This window comes from Cyrtonyx montezumae, unplaced genomic scaffold, assembly GCF_038088225.1.
Source record: "Cyrtonyx montezumae isolate F1298 unplaced genomic scaffold, pur_monq_1.0 scaffold_3, whole genome shotgun sequence".
NCBI classification, from domain to species: domain Eukaryota; kingdom Metazoa; phylum Chordata; class Aves; order Galliformes; family Odontophoridae; genus Cyrtonyx; species Cyrtonyx montezumae.
In genome coordinates this window covers 102,500,416-102,519,704 of record NW_027072034.1, presented here as the reverse complement: position 1 = coordinate 102,519,704, position 19,289 = coordinate 102,500,416, and the positions used below count along the sequence as shown (strand labels likewise).

Below are 19,289 nucleotides of genomic sequence, written 5' to 3'. Positions count from 1 at the left end.
CAGAAGAAGTGAACTCAAGTGGTCATATGTAGCCTATTTTAGATGGGCAGAAAGCAGTTGACCTCTAATCAGAAGCTTTAGAGATTTGCTTTTTGTTCTTTCAATGAGCTTTTTTCTCATCAATACAGCTGTAGACTGAATACCCCAAAAGAATAGTACCTACACAAAATATGAAGGTGGACAGTATATTTTTGTACGGCTTATCCAGATAGCACAAAGACAACCAATAAACAACAACTGCCACTGACAGTCAAGGCTTACCTGGAACTTCACAGGGCAGAGATAGTTCCAGCTCCACAGAGATGTTACGGTGCTTGTGTTGGGACAGGTGTCCTTCTGGAGGCGGACACGGGGTTCACATCTCTGCAAACCAAGTGTTTCAGTATTTTCAGGCATGTTTGGCAAGAGTTCCTACACCCAATGTGTTTTCCTTAGGTTCATGCAGAGTTAACACGAGTACTGATGTGATCATATAGCAGGAGTAAAAGTGTTTTTTCCCAGCCTGTCTGCCTCCCCCGGTCTGCTTAGCACATATTCATGTGACAGATTAACAACACTAGGTCTTCTGGGGCAGCTTTGCTGATCTTCATTTAGTGACCTGGGTTTCCTGCATCTTGCAGGTCTCTGTGGGATCAAAAACTGTGTAACACCGCAGTGCTTTGAAACACAACTTCCTGGTCAGTCCTCCCCTGCTGCCTTGAAACTAGTCGCTGAAACAATGTGCCAGTAACCAGTGAGGCTCAATTTTCTTGACAAAACATTGGAGGGGAGGGAAAAAGGAAATAGACTTGTTAGTCCTGGTGAGCAAGGCTCTTGTTCTTTAATTCTCCAAGCAGGAACTAAGGGAGATATAGCTTCTCTTGTGACACTGTAGTATACCACAATACAAGGGGTGGTGAGGGGATTTATGTGCATTCAGCTTACTGCAATTATTTGATTGTGGGTCTCCATGCCAAGGAGATGGTTTACCATTGTAAGGTGCGTGATGCCATCACTGACCCATAGTGCATGGAGCTGAGGCTGTGAGTATGTGTGTGCACATATTTTTTGCTGGCTGCTCCACTGGACCAAGAGCTGAAAGCCTCCAATTGCTAGCACCATCTGCCATAGTCTATCTGGCCTTGCACTGCTTTTCTGTCAGCAGTGCTCTGGCTTGGAGCAGGCCTCTGGGAACAGGCCGATCCTGCGCTGTTGTGGCACTTCTTCCCCCCTCCACGGTGAGGGGGTGGAATCCCTGGAACAGAGAGTGCTTCATTATGCAGCACTTCTGTAATAACTCAGTGTGTGTGGGCAGCTGGCTCTGTGGGCAGAGGGAAAGCCAGCAGGACGTGAGGAATCCCACAGCATTTGCTGGCCATGCTTAACACCCCTGAAATATTGAGGAAAATAGCAAGGACTGAGCTCAGGAGAGAAAAAAATGGAGCTGCTTGCTGCACATCTGGTACAAGCCATGTGCTGCAGTATATGGGATATATATGCAGGTGTTCAGTGACAGGGATGCTGTATTATTACCAGGATTTTGTGAGGAACAACTTGAATCCAGGGAAGAGCTGATGTAAGACTGCTGTTGGTGAAAGAATAGTTGTGTTCAAATATATCTGAGTTAGAGTCTATGCAGTGCAGGAGGGCTGTCAGAGCTGGACTGTTTTATTCTATGTTCTCTTGCTTTGTGTGTTCCATCCCTTCTGAAATCTACATGTGTATGCCAGTCTGTATTTGATCTGCATTTTCCTGCCCACATCCAGCTCTCGTCTCCTCTGGAACTAATCCAGAGTCAGTCCAGTGTCTTTGGAGTCACATCAGTAACTGAGGTCATCCTCTTGCCTTGAATATTATACTGGCCCAAGGACTAAGATATGTACATGGGGGTCCATTTTCTGAATCTCTGTTGCTTATCCTGACTTCACCCATGACCACATAACCCTTGCATTTAGCTACTTTGCCTGTGCTCTTCAAAGGTGAAGCAGAAGATCTCTATGATAATATAGAAGTGATTTTGTTGCTTTTCTTCCTTGAACAAGTCCTAGGCTTTCAACGTCAGATCTTGCATCTCTCCTATTCATAAATTTAATGGGCTGATTTGTTCTCCCAGTCACTCTTCCTGACAATGCCACTCTGCCCAGGATGTTTTGTTTTCTTTGTGACATGACAGAGTAAGCAGAAATATCTTAAACCCAACTTCTGTTAGTATAACCACGAGGCCTCTGTAGGGAGCAGGCCATTCTCCTGAATGCCAATCCCCTTATAGCTAGACATATGTTGCTCACCCACATCCTTCACCACCTGATACTGTCACATTCTGTGCCTGTGCATATCATGCATTCACGTGCTCAGATATCTCATCCTATCCTTTCCTCACCCCAGAAAACTGCCTGAGAAAACCTGGACCTTGAGCCTTGATGACAACCCCTGAATTTGGGTTAATGGTGGAAGTATGTTTTCCTTTTCTCCCCCTCATGAGGATGCTACCTCTCCCTGTTCACCAGCTCAGAGAATGAAAGGAACGTGAAAATCCTCCACACTGCACTAATTCCCCTTAGCCAGAGTACATAATGACTGAGGCCCTTCAGTGGCACAGTCTGAGGTACAGGAAGATCTCCTACAGGATGCACACATAAGCACTAATTCCAGCGTGTACTGTGGGACAGGCACCCCCCATAGATTCAAAGCTGCTGCCAGGATGCAAAGAAACGTGCGCTTTTAGGAGACATAAGGAAAAAGGCAAAATGTATGGACACACACAATGGTCTCCTAGGAAAATGTTTGGTGCAGGAGTAATCTGCACATTCAGGGGATACGCACATACATGAGCACATGTACTTGTAGATACACACAGTACCCCCCGAGATGTGTGCACAGACACTGGCACACCACTGTACAGAGAAGCACTCCCACAGACAGGCAGCTGGGCTCACTCACACCCAGCCTGATCTCAGAGGGGGTTTGCACTCAGAGGGGAAGAAAAACCCTCCGTGCTCTGCCTTGAAGCTGCATACAGCTCTCTCCCAGCTCTGACAAGGCATTCTCCAGGTGCACGCTCTCATCCACCCACACTTGCAGATTTCTGCCTGAAGGGGTAAATCAATAGAGAAGGGAAGAACAACACAGCTACGGGTGGGGGAAGTGGAGGAAGGGATAATGAAAATATGAGAATGGGATTTCTATTCAGGCAGCCAGCACCAGACTCAAGTGAGGAAGGCAGAAATGTCACTCAACATCAAGCAGTAAAAATGCATGAAAAAGAGAATTATATCTTTACAGAAAAAAAGCACCCCATCTTTGGCTGGGGCTCTGTGTCTTGAGCTTCATCTGTCCATAGCCCATGGAAGCAGTGCCTCTCAAGTCTCTTCACAATCATCTTTTTCCTTTTACAATTGTCTGTCCTACACAAGGTGTAACCCCAGCTTCCTGAGATAGTAGCAAAAGGGTCATATTTAGGCACTCCAAACAAGCTAAGCTGGGGTAGGTACAGTGCAGCAGATTTTGATCCTGAAGCAGAGGGGGGGGGGGGGCAGAAAAGAGTCACTGGTGAGCAACAAGATCCTTTGTGGACAGTGGCACTTACAGTCTCCTCCAGGTGACTGCAGGTGACACAGTGGGTCCCATGACATTTGTTTGCCCTCAACAGCAACTGGAGAGGACTCCCAAGTCTATTCCTTGCCTGCACCAGTCCCATCTCTGTCACATACGTGAACTCATGCAATACTGAGGGCTGTATTGACGGTGCAGCAGACGATGAGCCGGAGGTACTGATGTCCCAAAGAGATATGTCAACTCATCATATTTTTGTCCTTCCTTTTCAGAAACCCAGACAAAGGGATCCAGTTCCTGATTTCTCGGGGCTTCATCCCAGACACTCCTATTGGGGTGGCACACTTCCTGCTCCAGCGGAAGGGCCTCAGCCGCCAGATGATTGGGGAGTTCCTGGGCAACAGCAAGAAACAGTTCAACAGGGATGTCCTGGAGTAAGTGTGGAAACCTCTTCCTCTCCTCCCTGCCCTATAACAGTTACCAGCCAACTCTGCTTTTGGCTGCGCTGGCAAGCACCCTGTCCTCTGTGTTCTTCCAACTCTGTGGGAACTTGACCATTTCCACTTCCAATCTGGCACCTCTCATTGCATTTCCCAGAAGTGTATTTGCCTTTCTGTATCATTTCAGTTTTTCCTTCCCAAAGGGCCTGCTATCACTTATCTGGAGTTCAGCGCCATAGGGGGTAAGACTAGTGTTGCCAGGAGATTTTGTCTGAAGAATTCCGTGACTCAGGTCTCAACCCATCCAAACAAGCACTTCTGATCCTTTCTAGGAAGTGCTAAGAAAAGCAGAGGACAAAAAGCATTTGCTCCTTGCCATGAAACCAGAAGGAAACAGCAAATGCTGCCTATGCTCATGGCTCTTTTGCTGTCCAGGCCTGTAATGGGTGGGCTTTTCAATTAGTTCATCTAATTGATAAGGAAAATAAGAGGGCAGCTGGTCCTGAGGATGTTAACGAAGAGGCCTACATGAAGAAACCTACTAATTAGTTTACTCCGTAGTCACAGAGCATTGAGGAATATCCCCAGTCCAAAAACTCTAGTGGAATGAGCTGTCTTTTTTTCTCAACAAGATCTTAGGTTTCCTGCCTGCTTCTGTTCAGTGGCTGCTTTTGCTGGATTGTTCCCTTCAATCCACTCACTGTGGCTACCTCCTGCTCACACAAGCCATGCATCTCTCTGCCTGTATCTTTCTCCTTTATCAAGCCTTGCAATTTGGGCTGCAAAATCCTGGGAACACCTGAGACCTATACGTGCTACCTCAGAGTCTGCCTATTGCCTTGTCTTTCATGTTGTTAAATACTGCAAACTTGTTATCCCCCTGCTGTGAGCATCACAGGAAAAGAGTAGAAGTGTTTGGCAGAAAAGCATATTACCCATCTTTTGTGAACATTGTCCAAGATGACAGTCTTTCTGCAAAGATGACCCCGGGGAACTGAGATCAACCTTAATTTCCTGCTTGGCCCTGATCTACTTCTTGCCATACAGATGAGGGAGAAGGAGAAAGCATAGCTCTGTATCTTATAAAGCAGTGGGATAATGATTCTGCAACCCCAACAGCCAATGCAGTAAGGGGGAGTTTTCACCAGAGTGTAAACGCAAGTGCTGCCATGCATGGTAATGTGACATGTGTAGTCATGGCTCAACAAGCTTGTTCAAAGACCTGTTTCCAGAGATGATCAGCACTCAACTGGGTCTTTCTTTCATTAGGCACAGTTGTTAGTGAGAGCTGCCTTTCCATGAGGCAGAGTCCTTTGTATTGGACCCTTTGTAATATTTTCCCAGTCTCCAAAAGGGTAACTGTTTCTCTTCAATTTCACAGTGGAGTATCTTGAAGGTAGCCAAAGAGAAAACCTAAATCCAACAAACACACCGCCCCTACTCCTGGGAAAAAATATTGAATCATCATAGAATCACAGAATGATTTGAGTTGGAAAGCACCTTAAGGTTCATCTAGTTCCAGCTCCTCTCATGGAGACAAGGCTGCCACCCACCAAATCAGGCTGCACAGATCCCATCCAGCCTGTCCTTGGACACCTCCGAGGATGGTGCATCCACAGCCTCTCTGGCCAAGCTGTTCCAATGCTTTACTATACTCATAGTAAATAATTTCTTTCTAATATCCAATCTAAACCTAATCTCTTTCAGTTTAAAGCCATTACCTTTTGTCCTATCACTACAGTCCCTGGTAAAGAGTCCCTCTCCATCTTTCCTGTAGGACCACTTTAAATACTAGAAAATCACAATAATATCTCCCTGGAGCCTTCCCTTTTCCAGGCTAAGAACCCTAACTCTCTCAGCCTGTCTCAATAGGAGAGGTGCTCTAGCCCTCTGTCCATCATCATGGCTTTCTCTGGAATCACTCCAACAGGTCCATGCCTGTATGCTGAGGACCCCAGAACTGAATGCAGTACTGCAGGTGGAGCGTATGTCACTTCAGCATCCAAATCTGGCCCAAATTTAAAGCTCCATTCCTGATGCAACTGCTGCTGCCTTTTTTTTGCCCATTCCTGACCTTTGATCCAGCCCTATTTTTAATATACTGTCTGGGTATTGATTAGAACAGCAATGACAAACACGTTGTCTTCAGTTTCTTCATACTGAGAGCTACAGCTGAAAGTAATTGCCTCTTTTTTTCCAGCTATGTGTGGGCTGTTTCCCCTGACAGATACACTGCTGAAGTCCAAAGTCAGCCTCTGCACAGACAGCCTCTGCAGTAGCAATAGGCTAGCATTTCTTTGTAGTCCCACAGACTACAAAGGTTCCTGCAGAGGTTCCTGCAGATGACCATGTTCATGTGCAACTATAGACTGTGTCAGCAGCACCTGGTAACAGTCTGTATTACAAAGCTTGATGTCAGTCTGCCAGTCTCGATGCCCAGGAGCTGCTGTGATGCAGTTGCTTGTATTGTCTCTGTTGCAGGAGAGCTATTAAAGCATGTGGCCATACTTCGTCATTACTCTCAGTTTCCACTGTACCACTCAGTGTAGCACTCCAAATAGATGATGAAGGAGTGTCCCTGCTGTCCTATTTACAGATGGAGGAAGCAGAGCTCAGAAGTGGGAAGTGAGCTGTTAAGGCTGTGTGTACGTATCTTTAAGGAGCTGTTTCTAAATTCAGAATTCAGAGCTGTACCTGATCGCTTCAAGCAACTGATAAATTGCTGATTCATATTCCTTAAATGCAAATGTAAAAGCAGACATTGTAGACACAAAATGTTCTACAATAGGAAAGAAAAAAAAAAGAAAGATTGCCAAATAATTTAGCTAGTTGCAGCTGTGCTGTTTGCAGGTATTTTCTCTCGTGTATCAATTTTGAGCTTCTGGATAGGAATGACTGGTGGGTTTTGCAAGCAAATTTTTGTCAGCTCTTGTGATAGCTGGCTGGTTAGTAACTGCACACACAATGGTGTGGCACGCATGGAAACAAGGTAATACCAGAAGAAAATCTCACACAGGATTATCATCCTGGATATTTTTCCTGTCTATGCATGAGGAAGAAGGGAGTTGGCAGGGTATTAGAGTGTGATGGCATTTTCCAGTGCCCATGGGCTGGTCACAACTTCTGAGCTGTTTGCACATAAGCATGAAGCAACTCAAAGGCATTCTAGCAATTTAGAACTGGCTCAGACCTAGTCTGGTTCCACTGGTGTGACTAAGGAACAACTCCCATCAACTTAGCTCAGGAACACTGCACAGGCTGGGACAATGGCTGTCTTGCAGTCCCCATGTACACCCCTGCTTAACAAGACAGTATTAGGAGACATGGTTTCCCCTGGAGAACGTGTGGCAGTCAGGATTACCCTTCTGTAGCTTCTGTACAGGTTGCCCAGTTCCACTCTCATTTCTGTGGCCCAAGTGACCCTTCTGTTCCTTGGCACTGCTGGTCCTGGCAAGCTCAAATTGCAGGTTAGAATTGCCATTAGAAAGGCACTGACCACCTGCAGTGAATAAGCCTGTGTGTAGGGGGAGACAACTCTGCTCCTTCACACCCCTGACACGGCCTTGGAGCCTTCCCAGACCATCCTATCCTTCCCCAGAGCAATTTCAATTATTGATGTCACTTGCTGTGTTAGTTTAGCTTCCACTTGATGTGAAAACTTGTGTTAGAAATGTGTACGGTAAGCACTGTTTCAATTGCAACTGAGTTGAATTAACCCAACTGCATCAATAAATAAAAGGGCAGCTTTTATAACATCTGCAAAAGTCTCAGGCTCCCTTGTGCATTTGGATACTGGGTAGAGCTGCCCAGGTTACCAGTTCCAGACTCAGCTCTCAGCCCATCCATAGTTCAATAGTCTGCAGACTTCTCTTGGCTTGCATGGGTATCTGAGCTATGCTAGATGGCAAACGAGGCAACCACTGCCAGTTCCCAGTGTCAGGTAACAGAGCTCAGGAATGCAAAGTTGCATTTGGTGCTGTGAAGGGGATCCCTCTTTACAGCTCATCTAGTGAATGCAAAACTCCAAAGATGCATCACACTGGTTGCATATATGCAAGGTGAGGGGTGAATGAAGATAAACTTAGAATGAGGCTTAAGCCCTTTGCTATTTTGCCTTCTCACATCTGCATATCCAACCACTAGAAAATTATATTCTCCCTTCCATCCTCCTGTTCTGTCTTTCAACCTTTAACTGATTTTCTTGGAACCCAGAAAATATATCTTGGTAACTCACAGATAATTATACACACTAACCGTTGGAATGAAGGAGAAAGTAGGGGATTTTCAAGAGTATAACTGTAATTGGCACTCATCCTTTGATAACACTAAACTGCTCACTCCTCTTTTGTTGGAGAGATGAAACGTGCCATTTCCTCTTGCAAACAAGGCTTCAATCTTTAAGAGCAGGATTTATCTCCCCTATTGTTAACCACCACCAAGTTTAGTGTCATCTATCAATTTATGAATCCCTTTAGTCAGTGGAGAGACATAGGTCTCTCAAGAGTGCCATTTTTCTCTTTGTACCTGTTTTGCCTGGACATTTAGCTTTTAAACATTTTATGTTACAGGGATAAATCCCATCTGTAGCCCATTTTAAGCATCTGACAGATAGATCCAACACCTCACAGTAAGATTCTGCCTTTTCTCATGAGAATCTGCTTCCACAACCTGCCCGCAGCAAGCTGGGACCTGTCTCAGGGTTTCAGCATCTTCAGTCCAGGAAATACAGTGGTAGAGAGGGAGCATGGTCCATTAAAACTCTGTTCTGATGTTGGACAGTTTTCATCAAATCTAGTTGTGAAATGCTACAGAAAAAACATTTTGTTTGAAAAAGTCGTGGCCAGTGCACACATTTCTAATACAGCATCATACTTACATCTTTTCTTTCTTTCTTTCTTTTGTATTACATACTCAGATGCATTGTTATTTGTTTGTGTGCACTCTTAACTCTGGGTTTATTTGTTGCTTTTGTTTTCTTTAATTCATCCTTCCATTCTCTTTAGTTCGTTGTTCCCCTCCACCTGTTTCTGACTCAGGAACTGCTTCCATTTATAGTTCATTCATGAGCAAGATAATGCGAGTGGTACCATGAATTGAGTCAGCTATGCTGCTGGTGTTGGGTGGTTTGTACTCAGGTCGTGGGACTTGGATGTGCAGAAGTGGCTGTCCTGGTGCATTTACTGTCAGAAGAGACAGGTGCAGGTATCCAAGAAGAGGGGACAGTGTGCTGAACTGGGGGTTTGTTGCTGTTAGACTTTAAGTTACTGTTAGACACACTCTCCTCGCTAGTGAGTAGCTCTCCTGTCTGTCAGTCCAGTAGTTTCTTCTCCTTCTCTCATGGGAAGTCACAGAAAAGCTGTTCTTAGGAGTGTAAAAGCAGAGCTGGGAACCCAGCTAAGAGGCTGTCTTTTAAAGAAGTGTTAGCTTCCTCTGACTGGCAGAGTGAACTTGACAGGTTAGCCCCAAACTAGCCTACCTTCCCCTTCTCACTAAGGACATTAGAGAGGATCAATAGGGGACTTGTATTACAGGAGGATTTGAGCAGCACAGTGCTGCTGCTTGTGCTGAGGAGCAGTAGATAATGATGCAATGGAAACAGAGAACAGAGAGAACATGTTAGGCAGTTCTGACCTCCTGCTGCAAGCAGAGCTGTGGCACAGATCAGAATTGTGAACAAGAGTGACTTTCCCATGACAAGCTGCAAGGGCTGAGAGTACAGCTTGAACTTGCTTGGATGCCTAGGGAAATGGTTTTCCTTTGTACAGAGGCTCTTAATCTCTCCTGGAGGGTGATGAGGGCTAGACAGGATCTTGTCCTGAATGGCCAAAGTGTCTGGAGAGGAAACAACTTTCCACTTTGGAATACAGCTCTGTCCAAAGGCATGGCAGCATTTTTTCACTATGCCCAATCAGCCACGTGAGTTACCAACAGTCCTGGGAGTGCAAGTAGGCATGGCAGCCCCAGAGAAGAACATGTAATGCTGCATCCCCTTGAAATGGGGTGCAGCTGTTGCAGGCCATGATCTCCATTGTAGAGACAACTCCAGCATGAGTATGGCAGGGAGAGATGCTGTGTGCAGGGCAGGACTGGGACACAAGACCCTGCCTGCTTGTCCAAGGAAGCGATGAGCCCTGCTTGCTTTTCTTACTGCAGGCCTTGGTTAACACCTGCAGGGGCAGCCTCCTCCTAGGGACCTGGTCCCTTCTGCACTACACCCTAAGCATGGCCTGTCTTGAGAAAGAGCACAGGGATGCTGAGAAAAGGGATGTTTTTAATTAGTATTTGTGTGCCTTGTCTTAAACTTTCCACCCGGCTGCTTCCTCCTGTGTTCCCTTCCTGAGCATGGGCTGCAGGTTCATTACTGACGCTTTTAGTAGCAGCCCAGCTCATGCTACATTGTCACCTGAGTGGAAAAACTGGAAAATAGGTCATCACGCTTGGGTGAACAGATTCCAGCCCCACACGACACAGCTGCTTCCTGCCTTTTCTGAATCATTTTGCCACAGGGCTCTTTTGTCATGCTTAGCCCTACGCTAAATCCTCACAGCCCTGATGTCTCTGAGTCCACCAACTTTTAGGGGGGAATCATGCCTTGCAGCCTAGGAAATAGCACAGCCACCACGGACATATCAGTGGGGCAAAATGAAGCAACAAGGATCTCACCCTTTGGTCCCATCACCTGACACTGCAAATGCAATTCTTTTCAGTTATGAGGTACCTGACTGCTACAAACCAAGCTCCTCATAAATACAGGTGCCACGACCTGGTTTATGAGCAAGGTGTCAGCACCTTTCCCGCTCACTTCAGCAACGTGATATGAAGGTCCAAAGTCCTCCTAACAAGAAGAGATTTTGTAAGGCAATTACTTCACTCTTGTTTTGTCGTCCTTCGGGCCTCCTGGATGTCTAGGAATAGGCATCTCACAGGCATGCTGCTGTTTGTACTAGATTTGGCACATACACATAAGTCGCTGTTTTATTTCTTGGACACAGAGAGCCACCTCTGTGTAACCTTTGTCTATTCATGATCTCTTCATGATCAGCCTGATAGTGATTGCATGGTGACTGGTCTGCCCCAGTGGAGGTGGATCAACTTCCATCAGGACATCCTCTGAAGGTGGATTCACCTCCATGGGCTTTCCACCACTGTCAGGCAAGCCCAACTCCATAATCTCAATGTCATTGCCTCTTTCTACCAGCTGCCTCTTCTTGAAAGACATTTCTTCCTCTATCCTTGAAGGAAAACTTGTGTATCTCACGCAGAGAAAGACCACTCATTGTGTTGGTTCAGTGACTGGATTCTCATATTTAAAGTATTCAGATTTTAAGCATCCCATGGTGAACAAAATATGGCAGTTGGGCTTTGGGACCCATGGTCCTTTCTATGAGACAGTTGCAAAAATGTACCAAGAAGTTTGGGAGAGGGAGGTTCTCAACCACCCTGCAGGTAACATTAAGCAAACAGGAAAGGGAGATGTTTGTTTCCTCTATGTTGACTAAACTACAAACAGTGTGCCAAGAAAATGTACAGCTTGTTGTTGAACAAAGAGCTGAGCCAGAAATCTGTATTTCTGGTGATGGCTTGCTGTACTTATGCTAACATGGTATCAGGTGAACCCAATGTGTCTCTTTTTCCTGATTGTTTCCACTGTTTAGCTTTCATGCCTCGTATAGATGCAGGAGGAAGTACCAACTTTGGTTCATACCTTTTTGTGAAAACCTTTAGTGCAGATGACAAGTTTAGAGAATTGATTGTTGATTCTTTGAGTTTGATTCAGTCAAGCTTATTTAAATCTGAATATCCTGGGAAGGATGGAGACCTCCAGCCTCTCTTGGCACTGGTTCCATGTCTGAGTACCCTCATGATGTCAGTCTTTTCCTTTTGCCTATCTGGGAGTTGTCCATGCTCTACCATGAACCTGGTGCTTCTCATCTTTCCATCACTGAGCACCTGTGAGAAAAGCCAGGCTTCGTTTTCCATGCTCCCAGTAGACAGCTGTAGTCAACATTCATATTCTCCCTGAGCCTTCTCAAAACTAACCAAAGGTGGTTTCCTCCCACTGCCCTGGGATGCCATGTATCCCGGGCCCTCCTCAACCCTGACACCATGGACACCCGGGCCCATACACTGTCTCACTTCAGCTTTGCCTATCCAGGTCATGAACAAGCCTCAGAAGTTACTTAAGGTTTTAAGTGTATTTCCAAGCTGCTACTCTGCTTTGGAGCTTGTGTTGTGTTACTGATCATATGTTCTTCTACAATAGACTGTTCAACTAGTCCTTTGCAATTTCTGGTACTGTCTTCCCCAAAACATTACAGAATCTAATCTCAAGAGAATTGTTGTCTTGCTCTGTCCTTTAGTACAATCTGAGGACAATTTCAGTCTCTATTAGCTCAATGCATTATTTCCTCTGTCATTTTGCCAACATAGGGATGTAGATTTTGTGGCAGATGTTGGGAATCCTTTCTGAATAGCTGGATGGGCAACATCAGTAATACGAGGGCTGCTCTGAAAGTAATGCATCCTATTTTATTATGTTGGTCCACAATGCCAGAGGTGGATGTTAGTAGTATGGCAGTAGAGGTTGAACCTTTCCCCAGTATTTCTTTATACTTTGTTGTTGTGTGACAGATGGCAGCAGAAGGGTGGTCTGATAAGATGGTGTTGTCATGGAAGTGAGTATGAAGCTGAGATGTTGAAATTATTCTACCTGTTTGTGTTTGAAAAGAACTATAAACAAGTGACTTACCCTTCTTGTCCTAAGAGACAAGAGCATCAACTTAAGTATTTTTGATTCAGACTTGAAAGAAAAGATATGTTAGATCATACTGTGTGAAGGAAGGACTGATCATTGAGGGAGGATGGAAAAGGTATGATTTAATGGCGGTGAATTGGTCTTACTAGGATGACCTCATCAGGTCTCAAAGCTATGTGAAAGGATTCTTGCTTTCACATGTCTGGAAGCAGATAGTAATAGCAAAATCATTGGGGTCAATGCTGAGAAACATCATGTATCAGAAAGGATTAAAAAATAATAACAAATGTCCAACTGCAGAGATGTTTGCAGCTGTGAACACAATAATGACTAACCAGAGTAAAACTTTTCTTACTATCAAAGATAAATTCCAAGAAGCAGAATGCCTTGATGTCAACCCAAGGGACAAGTGAATGCAAGTATGAGAAAAATAAAAATAACAAAGGAAAGGGGAATAGAGTGAGTTTTCACTGCTGCCAGAATCAATTTGCAAGTGTTTCTGCATTCCACCTCTTGGAGAGGAAAATGAAGATTTTGTGTAAGGTTTCCTGTGAGAGCAGCCCCATTGATTCTCTGCCCTCGCTCTTGACTAGTTGTTCGTATGCTTTGATTATCTGGAATTTGGGTAAAGAAGGAGTCCATGATTCTTGGTTGAGATTATAACTACTCTATAGAAGATACAGAATACTCTAAAGTTCAGCCAGAGATTTTGGTAAGGTGTTTTGTGGGTGTCACTCCAGTTAAGCAAAGATATCTTAGCTCTTGAAATGACAAGGGAATTAAAGAATGAAAAGAGAGCTCTCTGAGCATTTGAATCTTATTCTTCACCCATCCGAGACATTCACAAAATAAATTTTTGTTCTAGCAAGGCTGCATGTGACATTCAACAGCCTAGTTCACAAAATACTGCCCAACAGCTGACTGCAAACTGCATAACTATAGAAAAGACAAATAGCAAAATCTGGAGGATATCACAGAAAGAAAAGAGAAGAAACTGATTACATCATGTTTTCATTAGCAAAAAATTATCTTAGGAAATGGAAGAATCGAGAAGAAAGCTAACCCCCTCTTCCTTTACTTTATTTGCCTCAACCCTCATTTTCTACATTCCTCATGCAGTCCCAGATGACCTGTTTTTTGGAAAATTTCCTCCCAAGCCTAAATTTGGGGTCTTCTGGAAAATTTCTTCTCAGCCTTTGCAATATGAGAAAGGCCAACCAAATGTAATACAGAAGATGAGATAAATGGGGTGAGAGATAGAATTAGCACTCGAAGGGTATGGAAGCAGAAAATGTGAAGTCACTGTTTTAATACATTTTTAATACAAGTTTTAATACATCTGTGATGTTCAGGTGGTGCAATTTTGCTGAATATTAGCAAGTTAGTAACTTTGTATTTAAGGAAGACTATTTAAGGAATTTTGGCATCTGTGAATTTCTTGTTCTTTCAGATATGATGTCAGATTTGAGAATTCATTTATGGGAAAATATAACACCAGACGAGAAGGTAAATGGTATATACCAGTGGAGGATAGATTAATTCTATCTTTAATTGATAAATAATTGGTTTTCTAGACAAGAAACATACAGAAGGTAATTCTAAACTTCAGCAAAGTATTTGACGTGAGAAATGGTTAGTTGAGTGTAGAAGAGAAAGGACTCATGAACGGAGAGATTTGGCTCATGCAGACATTAGTGCCTACATACCCTGCTGAAATAGGAAGATGGACTTAAAGGAGGTTATGAGGAGAGTTTCCTGAGCCTAGTCTTTTGATGAATGTTTGCAGTAATGACCTGGACGCAGATGGTAGAAGTCTGCTAACAAGCCACATAGAGAAGGTATTGTCATTACAAATGAAGACCAAAATATCATTCAGTAAGAATAAGAACTCGAGAGTGTAACTATGAAGACACAAAGAATGGTTGTAGTAGATTTCTGAGACTAGCAGTAGGACTTCTGCAAGTTGAGAAAGTAAGTGAGAAGCAAGAGAGGAGAGATCCCCATATTTGGGGGTGGCTATCCATTTCCAGTGTGCAGTGTAGTGTTGTCAAGGGAAATCAATACTAATGGGTGAGACTTTCTTTGATAACAGGGAAGTATGGCATTGAAGTATGGGAGAAGTGGAAAAGTTTGTGTGGAAAGAATAGAAACGTGTGAAATGAATTTGTTGGGGATCCTGCTGTCTGGCTAAATGGGCAGGGTTTTAACCACTCTTGATGTTACAAGCGAGCAGATGTTGTGATGTTCTGTACAACAGCTTCCATTTCACATTTTCTTTGAGTTGCCTCTGGTCTTTACAGATGTAGTGAATATTTTTTCTGCAGCATTTGGGTAGGAGTGAAGAGTGGAGAAAAAAGTATGGGTTGCAAACGTGGATACATGCTTGACTGAATTGAAGGTGAGGAGAGGATAAGTACAGTGAATGCAGATTAGAGAAGGGTGGGTAAATGGGTGGTGAATAAGTGCAAATGCTGTAAGGGAGTTAGGAAATGTGTGTGAAATGTTGCCAGATGATAAAAAAGGCCAAAATAGATGTATTTATATCTGTATTCATACCGGTATATAGGAGCTTAAATATCTATATCAGTTTAGTTGTCTATATGCCTATAACTATACAGACATAGAAAGTATCAACACAAATGCAGTCCTACCTCAGGGCCTGTTCCACGGTATCTCCCTTGAAAGCTCTGCACCACGCTGAAGGAGCCAACCTGGCATCCTGCCCAGCAGGAGGTGCTGACAAAGCCTTTGTCCCCTTCCCACAGCTGCGTGGTGGACGAAATGGACTTCTCAGGCATGGAGCTGGATGAAGCACTGCGGAAATTCCAGGCTCACATCCGCGTGCAAGGGGAGGCACAGAAGGTTGAACGGCTAATTGAGGCCTTCAGGTAAGAAAGCGAGCCCTGTGGTCACACTGCTGCAACTGGTTGAAAGCAGAGAGCACACCCAAGGCAGAAAACATGCAGCAGGAATGGAATGAATAGCCAGGAGACCCACTTCTAAAGAAGGTGGTTATGGAAGTCCTCTGTCCCACTGCCACTACAAAGCCACATCTTGGATGGATGTTCAGTGGCATGAAGGGCACAAAGGGTCGTAGTGAGGCCAGCCATATTTGCCTGCAAGGGACTCCTTGTTCATTGGTGACTGACAGGAAAAGCAGCACTGGGGCTTGCAAGGGTGCTGGGTTGTTCCCTTGTTGCATTCAGAATTGCTTTTTTCTTTAGCAATACAGACTGGAGTAAACACCAGTATTACCACAGCATAATGACCCCAGGTTAAGTAGTCTGTCTACTGTCATTTTCTCTTTTGGCTTCTGAGGACAAGAAAGCTGAAGTTTCAGTGGCCAATTTCAGCTGTTGTTGGGTAAACTGGCCTTCAGAGTACTATCAGTTCCTTCTCATTTATGTGAGAGCTGAAGTGGAAGGAGGAATTTGATCCATGCATGAGGAAATCATTGCTACCCTTGAGTAGAGGACTCTGATGTTCTATGTTAAGTATGTGCATCCCTCCTGCTGCAGCCAGAGGTACTGCATGTGTAATCCAGATGTGGTCCAGCAGTTTCACAACCCAGACACCATCTTCATCTTGGCCTTTGCAATCATCCTTCTCAACACCGACATGTACAGCCCCAATATCAAGCCTGACAGGAAGATGATGCTGGAGGACTTCATTCGCAATCTGCGAGGTAAGTATCCCACTTTGGGTTTTTGTTTTTTTTTTGTTTTTTTTGTTTTGGTTTGTTTTTTTTTGTGGGTTTTTTTGCCCTTCTACTTCTCTAAATCCTGCCCAGGTAAAGGCAGATTTGGAGGAGAGTGCTGTGCAACATCCTCTACTTTGTTGGGAAAGGGGAAAATCTCTGCTTTGTCCTCTGCAGAAAGCTGTCCAGCCTTTTCACAAGCTAACCATTTTCCTTGAGAGATGTTTTCATCTTCTAATTGTTTTCACAGTTTGGAAGCAGTCCATTGTATTACATTTTTCTGTTGTTCATCTCCATCCATTCTAGATCCCATTTGATTATGCTAAACAAGCCCTTTCTTTCCTTGTTGCTTTAAATATATGAGCACATTTTTCTTCTATTGAGGCTAAATCTTCCTTTTCTTAATTGCTTGCAATTACTTGCAGTAACTGTAAGCCTGACAGAGTTTTTTATTTTTATATTATCTCTTAGCAATTTCTAATACATCAGTTCCCAAAATCAATTTTCTTCTACTTTTCAAGGTCTGTCCTATTTCAGTAATACATTGGTAAATGCATTTCTTCATATGTGATCACAACATACTCATATGTAGAACCACTGCCTCCTCCTCATCTTCAGATCTGCTAATGCAGCTTAGTCTCATTTTGCCTTTTTTACATGATGTCTAGACAAAATTTAATTTCCCAGCCATGCTCACTCCTGGGTCAGCCATCTTTTATGTGTTCCTTACTGAGCATCTGCAATTCAGGTTAAGTTCCTTCAAAGTTTTCCCAGTGTAAATCTCCATCTAGAGCTTGAACTTCTGTGGGCTCCTTTAAATTGTTTTCTTGTCCTTATGTCTGGTCAGAGCTTTGTCCCAGCCTCCTACACCTTCTCAGTCTGCCATCCACTTCAGAGCGCAATTATGTGACTGACACCAAGGCTCTCTTTCAAGTAGTTTTCTGCCATCGACCCCTTCAGTGTCATGACAGATAGAACTAAAAAAGAAAGAAAGGAAACCATTTGAGTTATTTACTAATGTTAACTTTCACCATCAGTTCACATCACAATGAATTCAGCCAACATGAGGATCAAGCTGTAGACAAGGGGCAACAATTCATTCCAGACTCACCTTCAGCCCAACACACAGGCCAGGAGCTTTGCTGGTCTGTGTTTAAAAAAAGACACAGAATTCAGGCAATGTTTGCAAGGTCATGAAGAAGGGAACCAGAAGAGGACAATGCCTCTCCATTCCTAGGCAATTCCCCAGCTGCAGTGTAGTTTGCCTCAGACCAGGGAGCTGGAGGGAAAGCAGAGGAAACCAACATAAAATGATTGAAGGAATTCTGTGTCGGAGGAAAGGCTGACAATTTGATTTGTGGTGTTTGGTTCACAGGAGGAGAACTCTCCCTGAGGGTGAAGCAGCAAAATTTGGAGAATTAGCTAAGCAAATACAAACAAGGAAGGGGACACGCCCCAGACAGAGGGATCACAGACAGAACAGCAGGGAAATATTACACCTAGGAGACATCACAGAAAGAAAATGTTGAAGGTTACCAAGTAAATAGGAGATCTGAGGCTTGCATTGGCAGGAAGAGCAGCTGGATCGCATTGCAGATATCCTCCACACCTAGCACTTCTAATAATGTGAGATCAATGCAGGGATTGCTACTGAGTGGCCCAAGGAATATGAATGTGAAATTGTGGCTATAAAACCTTAGGGAACATATGGAAAGAAGCCACCATGCAGAGCAATGGAATAATGAAATCTTAAGCATTGGTCATAGCTGTGACTGTTCCTGCTGCTGGTGCATTCTGTGCTAGACCAAGAAAGAAGACACTCTAAAACAATATTTCTATTATTTCCTTCCTGTCTTCTCAACATTGCACTGAGTAGATGCAGTAGCTGGCTGTCAGGGATGGCAGTTCTTCCCTTTTCTGCCAGTCTAGTCTACTCAACATTTTCTGTGTTTTTCAGGAGTGGATGATGGTGCTGACATCCCACGTGAGCTGGTGGTAGGGATCTACGAGAGGATCCAGCAGAAAGAACTAAAATCCAATGAGGATCATGTTACTTATGTCACCAAGGTGGAGAAGTCCATAGTTGGAATGAAAACGGTGAGCACCCATAACCCTGCTGGCAACTACCCATCCTTTTCAAGTGCACCTTCCTCACTGTCCCCCTTTTCTGCCTTTTTCCTCTCTAACCCTCTCCTTTCACAATGCTCCCCTTGCTTGCATTTTTCTCCAGACATCTTCTTCCTTGCTATTTCTTTCTTTCTTAATTCTTTGGGATTTACTTGGCCAGAGTTTGCTTATCCAGTGCAACAATGCCCAAAAATCTCACCAAAAGTCCTGCTTGCCAATGCAGATCCTGCCTGCCAATACTTCAGTGATAGCTCTGCAGTGCTCTGAACTTTCAGGTCTTCTGAGGTTGTAGGATGAGAAAGGCAAACTTATAAGGAAGGTCACAGGACCCCCAAATGCTGGGCCTGCTTCTCTTTAGCAGTAGCTGATCTGAAATGCAAAGGCATACTTTTTCCCCAGAAAAAGCACAGAATAATTTCTCAATGCTCAGGAAGTGCACAGGCAGAACCTCCTTGTGCCACTGTCACCTGGCAGGGTTGTGTAGGTTAAGAGTGGTGGTGAACCTTACTGGCACCTTCCCATAACTCCCACACACCTCTTGTGGATCTTCTGCAGGTTCTCTCTGTGCCCCATCGCCGATTGGTCTGCTGCAGCCGTCTGTATGAAGTGACCGATGTGAACAAAGTGCAGAAGCAGGCAGCTCACCAGAGGGAAGTTTTTCTCTTCAATGACCTGCTAGTGGTGAGTGTGCTTTGGCAATTAGGCACTGCAGTGATAAAACTAACCCCTCTGTCTGTAA

General features: G+C 44.2%; 1 protein-coding gene across 1 annotated transcript in view; it reads left to right on the top strand.

Annotated features, from left to right (window-relative positions):
• The window catches only part of IQSEC3 (IQ motif and Sec7 domain ArfGEF 3), a 99,168-nt gene that overhangs the window by 72,162 nt on the left and 7,717 nt on the right, over positions 1–19,289 (top strand). The window contains exons 5-9 of the mRNA XM_065742639.1: positions 3,804–3,965; positions 15,492–15,614; positions 16,245–16,411; positions 18,381–18,520; positions 19,106–19,231. Coding sequence (XP_065598711.1) covers positions 3,804–3,965; positions 15,492–15,614; positions 16,245–16,411; positions 18,381–18,520; positions 19,106–19,231 — 718 coding nt within the window. The remainder of the gene's footprint in view (positions 1–3,803; positions 3,966–15,491; positions 15,615–16,244; positions 16,412–18,380; positions 18,521–19,105; positions 19,232–19,289) is intronic.